The sequence below is a fragment of the Thermochaetoides thermophila genome, assembly GCF_000221225.1.
Source record: "Thermochaetoides thermophila DSM 1495 unplaced genomic scaffold scf7180000011818, whole genome shotgun sequence".
In the NCBI taxonomy this organism is placed as follows: Eukaryota; Fungi; Ascomycota; class Sordariomycetes; order Sordariales; family Chaetomiaceae; genus Thermochaetoides; species Thermochaetoides thermophila.
In genome coordinates this window covers 2496055-2504133 of record NW_006383034.1, presented here as the reverse complement: position 1 = coordinate 2504133, position 8079 = coordinate 2496055, and the positions used below count along the sequence as shown (strand labels likewise).

The 8079-nt window shown below is 54.1% G+C and overlaps 2 protein-coding genes across 2 annotated transcripts; one reads left to right on the top strand and one right to left on the bottom strand.

Moving 5' to 3' along the window:
* Nucleotides 1-237: 237 nt before the first annotated feature.
* On the bottom strand, nt 238-1692 carry CTHT_0046750 (triacylglycerol lipase-like protein; the record flags this gene model as incomplete). The annotated part of the gene is made up of 4 exons (XM_006694990.1): nt 238-708; nt 763-1113; nt 1178-1405; nt 1495-1692. The coding sequence occupies 4 exons, from the start codon at nt 1690-1692 to the stop codon at nt 238-240; spliced, it is 1248 nt and encodes a 415-aa protein (XP_006695053.1).
* Nucleotides 1693-6400: 4708 nt separating this feature from the next.
* On the top strand, nt 6401-8004 carry CTHT_0046740 (putative FAD binding protein; the record flags this gene model as incomplete). The annotated part of the gene is made up of 2 exons (XM_006694989.1): nt 6401-6706; nt 6766-8004. 2 exons carry the CDS (start codon nt 6401-6403, stop codon nt 8002-8004), a joined length of 1545 nt encoding a protein of 514 aa, XP_006695052.1.
* Nucleotides 8005-8079: the final 75 nt, after the last annotated feature.

The window sequence follows — 8079 nt, the reverse complement described above, 5'->3', positions numbered from 1 at the left end:
AGAGTGTTTTATTCAGTTTAGTTCGCTTTGCAGCAATAGAATGATGGCCAGTCGACAAGGTCCAACCAATGATCCATCAATACAAAAGACAAAGTCCCGACGTTAATGTCTAATGCGATATCCAATTGAGACAAAAATTATTTCCAAAACACAAACCAACAAAAAGAACGTATATGATATCATAGGAATTCCCTCTTCCCCCCCCCCCCTTGGTTTCCTCTCTGAAGTCTTTGATTACTACCACGCATCCCCAGGCTGCTTCGGGTCTTGCTCGTTATGACTGCTGCGGTCCTCTGACACATGGTACTCGGTCTTGACCATGATGCCATGGAAGCCGTGGTTGACATCTTTTCCATTCTCAGCCGGCGCAGCAGTCGCTGTCGCGGCAACCTTAATGTTCTGCAGTTTCATGTCGTTTACAATGCGCTCCTCGCTCTCGGTGAAGGTCACGTTGGTCAGCGGGTTGTTGGAGCGGTTGGTCTTGGTCATGCGCCCGCGGGTGTGCGAGCCGCTGCCGCCACCGCCGCCGATGGTTTGGAAGCCCTCAGGCGTCTTGTACTGCTTGCTCGACTTGTTGCTGCTGCCAATCAGCGGGCGCAGCCATTGCTTGATCAGCGGGAAGACCATGGGCAGGTTGGTAGTGATGACGGCGGTGAAGGCCTCGCGCGTGCCCCATTCTCCGGCGAGTTGGGCACCGTTTTTGTCGTCCTGTTAACAGTTAGTGACGATGCAATTAATGATCAACACTACGAGGTTACATACAGTAATAACAAACACAGTCTTAATCGTGCAGCACGCCACAACGAAAATACCCGCGCCCAGCACCAGCGTCGAAGCGATCTTCTCAATCAGCCGCAGACGAGACCGCCACAGCAGCGGGATTGGGATCAGGATCAGGTATATGTCGCCCAGCACGGTCGTCACGTACGACGTCCACACGATCGGGCGTGACACGGCCGGGTAGCAGTTCATGCCCGGATCTGGGTAGATCTGCCAGTAATTATGGAAAGGCCGGCAGCCGATCAGCACGGAGAGGACCGCGGCCAGCCAGCCGCCGATCACCAGGGCGAAGGCGCTGTACACGCGGATGCGGTAATTACGGCCGAGGCCTTTCTGCGAGAGCGTTAGAGACCATGAGACTGAAGGGCAGGGTTAGGAGTAGAGATCTAAGACGTACGGTCAAACGCAAAAAAAAGTAACACATGGCTACTTTCAGCGCCATCATAAGCGTCACGTAGCAGGTCCAGCCCGCTACCTGGATCTTGGAGCCGATAACACGCATCTCATATTCGGGATCAGACGGCGACAGCGTCGCGCGCTGCTCGGGCGTCATGGCGTTGTTGGCCAAGCCGTGGGCCGAATGGCCGACCTCGTGGCCGAGAGCATTTTGCACAGAGTATAAGATCTATTTGACACAACCCAACCCCCCCCCCAAAAAAAGAAGTCAGAACACAAATTCACTGAGGAACATGGATAACTTAGTGAAAAACATACCGCAGCTACCCAGACAAAATAATCGTCCCCCTCAAAGTTGTTAAACCCGACCGCCTTGAAGCGTGCATACGTCCGTAGAATGGTGACGAGAATGCCGAAAGAGTACAGCGTCCACTGCGTGATCGTGAGCTGCCGGGCAGCGTCTGCGGCAGCCTTCGCGGCGGCAGCGGCGTCAAGCGCGGCCTGCTGGTCTGACATGGGGCCCCTTCCTCCTGGACGATGGCGACAAACAACGGGTTGTATATATTTATTATGGGTATGGATCGAAGGGTTATGGTTGTTATGTGCCGATCGGTATTACTATTAAGGATCCAACATTCATAAAGATGGTTCCTCTTTCCTCGGAAAGAGTACTGGAACTGACTCGCAGAGCCCTGAGCGCCCAGTGTTTGTAATGTTGGTTGTTCAGACAAGTGTAGGTATCCAGTCGATCGGATCCGAGGCAGGACAAGGTAGGGCAAACCAACAGCAACCAAACGGTGGCGGCGAAACTGCCTCAACCTTGATGAGGGATCTGCTTGTATGCGAGTGTGGAGTTGGTTGGTGGTTGGTTGCAACGAACGAGTGACAAGAGATTGAATCGAGGGATCGAGTAGGTAAAAAGAGCGAAAACGAGAAGAGCGGGTTTGTCAGGATCTCGGAGACATGGATCCCATTTGTATACAAGATCAGCGTTTCAAGATGGACAAGGACATGGGAGGAGGACACCACGCCTAGAAGATTGTTGTGATCCCTCAGGACAAGCTCAAACACAAACTGTGATGGAACACAACAATCCTTTCGAGCCCAAAGGTAAAGCCGATTGGATGTGGCTTGCAGCAGAGCCTGGATTATGCTTTGTTTTTCTCAGCATGCGTGGCGTGGGGGAAGGGGGTAGGAATGACAAGGGAAGGAGAAAGGCAAAAAAAAAAAAAGGGTTAGTTGTGTATGAGAAAAAAAAGGGGAATGCGATGGGATGTGTAGCATTTGCCTGGGACCAAGCCGGCCGGCTGTTGTCTGCTGGCAGTAGGCAGGGGGGAAAGTCTTCCCATCGCGCAGTAGCGCATATGATGCAAGCACATTTCAACCTACACTACCGGGACATGCAAGAGCCAGGGTGACAATTCCAATTTTTTTTTTTCGATTGGTTTAAGTTTTCACCCGGGGGCGTGTACCAGGCTGCTGGCTCTGTGGCGTCAACTGGCGTCGTAACGCCAGACATTTCGGCGGCTCCAATTCAGCAAGCAGTTCATCATCGCTGGAGCTGTGGACAAGAAACAATCCAGCTGGTCAGTAAACTCCACGGTCGTGGCGACGGGAGGGGCCTCGATCCATCCGGGGTGATGGCCGATGGGGGGAGATGAGAGCTCGGCTGGAGACATTCTGGTCCAATTTGGATTCCGTGGTGGTCCCCGTTGCCGGGTCCTTGGTGTCTTGGTCTCTTCAAGAATCTATTCATCAAGCTTTATCATCTCACTCATCGCTCATCTCTGAATCGTGAGTGAGAGAAAGGGCGCGTGTCGCTGTCCGCGGGCAGGCCATCAGCATCTCATCCCGGCCGTCCCTTCTTACACTCCTACAAAGTACGCTGTGTGAGACGCTACAGCATCGGGTCGATGTCCCGGAAAGCGGTTCTTCAAGCCTTTCCTTTGAGACCTTGCTGTTTTGGGGGTTAATGCGGTCTGCCCGATAGGTAAGCCGTAGATAAGTAACCGTAACCTTAGGTTTCGCGTCCTTATCAGCTCCGAAGAGACGCAACCCAGGAACCAATCGACTTTCAGCAGACTGGTCGGAAAGGGGGCCGACAAGGGTTTCGAAGGATTTGAGCTCCTCTTCTTCCCTGAAGGCATGATGGGGGCGAGAACACGTAACCTCGATGGCCAGACGGGACTGGGGTTTCCGTGGCGTAAGAAACGTATGTAAAAGTTGTGTGGATATTTCCGGTACGCTAGGGAGAGGCAAAAATTCCTGGGATAGAGGACACACTACTTTGTAGGACACCTGGGAGCTGGGAAGGATCATGCAAGTGGAGGAGGTTGCAGGAGTCCACTGTGGGCTGACTGGCTGATGACCGATGGATGACACACAGCCGTGCAGCAAAGAGTGCAAAACTGCGCAGCAAAAAGCGGAGAGCAGCTGGAAGAGAGACTTCAGCTCTCCAGTTGCTAACCCCATAAACATTCACTTCGCAACGCTCTATGTATTTGCACCAGCCGGCTAGCTTCTTCCTGGGTTCCAGAGGAGTGGTTCCAGGATGCGGCTTTTTTTTTCTTCAAGCTTCAGCGTCAAACGTCTTCAGCAACGAATTTTTCCCGGGGATTGTTATTGGCCACTTTCTCACCAGCTCAAACCCAAAGCCAGATGTTCAAAACCCACAAACTCTGCGGCTTCGGTAACTCATCAGCTTTTTTTTGGTCTTACATAGAGCGCATATACCAAGGCTGGCTTGCGTGCTGTGCCGCACAGCAACAGCCGTTCCAAAACCTTTCAGGGGTACAATGCGAGTCCCGATCCCTGCTCCCAGCTTTCCAATATGTTAAGTTGCAGCACTTGGTCTTGGCTCATCTCCCACTCTTGCGGGCACAAAGAGAGGGGCATTCGTCAAGGGGTGTCGAGGGAATTTGACGGAGAAAGTGGGGTATGTGGATACCGTACCCGCCAGCCGGGAGATTCGGAACCTCCCGAAGGAACTCTACTTGCAGGGACAGCCAGGTCATGCGTGGGCAAGGTGAGAGATGCGGCCAGTGAGCAGTCGACGAAGGGTCGCGGTGAAGTGGAGAGGCCAAGCCGGGGAGGAAAGCCTGCATTCTAGCGTTGAAAGGGGGAGGAGCTAGCTGGCACTTAAGAAGGGGAGCAACATCAGAAAAGAGGGGGGCGCGATCTGGATCGTCTGAGCAGAAAGAGAAAACCAAAAGAGTTAAAGAAAGTCCTGGGCGGGTCTGGTAAGGATCCTGCAGAAAGGTACTGGACGCTAGCCTGTTAGCGCGATGGGGTCGGTGGATAGGAGACAGGGATAGAAGCGGAGAAAGCAGGAGAGAGTGAAAGTTGCTAGAGAGGGGAAATCATGGAGCAGGGGAACCATGAGGAGGCAAAGCAGAAAAGGAAGAAAAGCAGGAAGGAGGGAATCCTACGAAGGCAAACGATGCGGCAAAATGGAGGCGTGGCTGCGGCGCAGTCCTGCGGCGCAGTCCGGGGTCAGAAACAAGAGAAAAACAAAGGGTCTGCCCGGCGCCGTGGCGCAAGTCTCGCCTTCAATTTGTTTGAAAGTTTCGTGTGGCCCATTTAAATTCATAAACCATCATAAAACCCCCTCCAGGCCCCAGGCTCGCGCCTTCGATCTCGATTTCGTGCTGTGAAATAGCTGGCTGCACGACAGACGAGCGCCAATGGTGGCGGCCGGCAATTGGCAACAAGCGAGCAAAGAAGCGAGATGCGAGACACAGATAGGGTAGATGACAAAGCACAGATACAGAGAGGTACGGTTGCACTTTATCTGCCATAGAATACCGCCGTTCTGGCTCCCGTCATGCTCCCACGTGGCCTCAAGAGGCATATCATGATTTTGGTTGGCTGGGCAAAGAGCGTACCTGAGCACGAAGAAGGGGCGGGGGGAGAGGGGAAGTTATCATCAATCGCCTGCACACAGACCAGACCGAATCACTCAACATTTTCCCCGAATCCCCGATGACATGCCCGCCATACCGCCATACCGCCATACCGCCATACAAGCGTACACAGCACTAGGTGTTTGTAGGCAAGCTAGTGCTTGTTATGACCCGGCATCCTGGTAGCCGGGCTGCAAGTCTTGCAGACCGTCTTTTCTCTCGATTGCCCCAGATTACCTCAGCGTTGCTGACTCGCTCCAAGTAACTTTACACTTCATTTACCTGATTAGTGCAAGGGACGACGCGTCCCCTTATCCATTGGCGGAAATTATCGTACGCTCCGTGCATAGCCGAGACCAAGCCTCACGAAGGCTCTTGAAAGGCAAAGCCAGGTAAAGGAGAGAGGTTGAACTCGAGAGCGAGACAAAAAGGTCTGCAAAAGAGCAATTCGAGTATAGCGCAAGCGTCCGGTCCTCAATGGTGCGTGGGCCGCACAAAAACCAAAATCCCAGACTTTCCCGGACTTGTTTTTATGTGCATCTGCCATGGTTTGTAATAGGATAAGAGTTTCCTGGGGTTCTTGTCCGCCTGGTCCGCCACGACGATCACTGGGCTCTTAGGGCGGTGCCATGCCGATGCCATGCCATGCCGTGCTCCATTGGTTATCCATGGCCATTGAGACGGCGTCCGTGGGAAAAGCCAAAATCGGGAATTGGAGACCAGACCATGCGATTGGGACCATGCAGATGACCGATGGAGGATGCATGATTGCTCGGCACGATGTCGGCCGTGAAGCCATGAGGCCATGATACCCCATGATACGGCACCATTTTGACTGCTGGAACCATCGGCAACGACACGGTGCCATCAACGGTAGAGCAATTCGAGCAGGCCAAACCCAAGTCATGCGTGCCGGGGTACCGAGAGAGGGAATGAGTAGGAGAAATGGGTAATCGAGATGGGAAGATGGAGATCATGAGGGGGCGCAACAGGAGGGGAAACCATTCAGGCCGGGCTCGGGGTTGCTCGCTTCCGCCTAGGGACCCTGACCTGGGGCTCCTCTCCCACGTGTATAATAGCTAGGATATCTGCACATTGACCACGTCGTTGCAACTCTCTTACCATCGGTCTCCCACCGGCAGCCAGTCCCGTCCCCGAACATTGGTTCAGCTGTGCGTGGGTGATTGTCGATCACCGCACTTTTTTTTTTTTCTTTTCTTTTTTTGAGTCTTGTCCCCCCCCCTGCACCCGTCGTGCACACCGGTCCCGTTTAGTGCCGAGCTGAAGGTTGGAGCTCCAAAAGACAGTCTATTACAGTCATCATGCGCTGGCAGAGCATGCTGCTGGCCGCCGCAACGGCCTTTTCTGGCCTTGTGGCTGGCATGCCCATTCTGGATCCCGAGGGCTTCACTCCGTACGCCCGAGGCCTGGAGGAGTTGACCCTCTTCTCTCCCGGCTGTAGCATCCCCGACTTTTGGCGCTTCATCACTCGCCTGTCCCATAACGCCGAGATCTACTTTCAAGGCCAGAACAAGTTCAACACCTATTCTATCCGGTGGTCCAACGTTGGCACCCCCAAGGTCAACATCACTATCCTGCCTGCGACTGAGAACGATGTCGTTGAGATTGTAAGAAGTTAACGACTTCATCATGGACAGTAAAAAGATAGCCAACTAACAGCAACCAGGTCCGTCTAGCCAATGGCTGCAACATCCCCTTCCTGGCCTACAATTCTGCCCATGGCTCCATCACCACGCTTAAGAACATGTCATGGGGTATCCTCATCAACCTCCGTAAGCTGAGCGGCGTCACTATTCATGCTGCCAACGAGACTGCCACTATCCTCGGCGGCACCAACTCCAAGTATATGATCCAGCAGCTGTGGGATGCCGGCTATCAGGCCGTCACGGGTACTTGCGAGTGCGTCAATTACATGGGTCCTGCATTGGGTGGTGGCCACGGCTGGCTGCAAGGCCACTATGGTCTGATCGCCGACCAGTTCCGCTCTCTGAACGTCGTGCTCGCCAACGGCACCAAGATCACTGTCGGCCCGGACCACGAGCTTTTCTGGGCGATGAACGGCGCCGGCCACAACTTTGGTATTGTCACGTCGGCCAATATCAAGATTTACCCCAAGATCCACACGACCTACGCCATCGAAATCCTGACATTCACCGGCGACAAGGCCAAGGATCTCTATGAGGCTGCCATTACCACCTTCGCCAATCAGCCCGTCGAAGTGATCCAGTGGTCCTACTGGATGAACATCCCCCAGCTGGATCCCACCGGCCCCATCATCGAGTTCTACATCATCCAGGAGGGCGTGACCGCCGTCGACTCGCAGTGGACTGCCGCCTTCTACGCGCTCAACCCCATTGCCGCCAACCCCCAGACCGGCAGTTACCTCGACCTGTCGACCTGGCTCTCCATCAACATGGACGGCCCGCCGTGCCAGAAGACGGGCATGGCCAACCCGCGCTTCCCTCTCTATCTCGAGTCCTTCAACGCCACGGCTATGGAGGAGGTCTACGAGGCCTTCAAGGCGGGCACCAATTCCTCGGGCCCTTTCTACAACTCACTCTTCATGTTCGAAGGCTACTCCATGCAAGGCGTGCAGGCCAAGAACGCGTCCAACGCCGCATTCGCCTGGCGCAACGACAACCTGCTGGTTGCCCCGCTCATCCAGTACCAGCCCGGCAACCCCGCGCTCGACGAGGCTGCCAAGCAGTTCGGCAATGAGCTGCGCCAGATCCTGCACCGCGGCAGCGGGCGGACCGAGATGCATACTTATGTCAACTATGCCTATGGCGATGAGACGCCTGAGGAGTGGTACGGCCATGAGTCGTGGCGTCTGACTAAGCTGAGGCAGCTTAAGACCAAGTATGATCCCAACAACCGGTTTAGCTTCTATGGCCCGGTTAATTAAGGGGATGATGATTTCAAATAATTCCTTTTTTTGAAGTCTGGAGGACTGTAGGGATTGGGTGCGCATTGCGAAGTT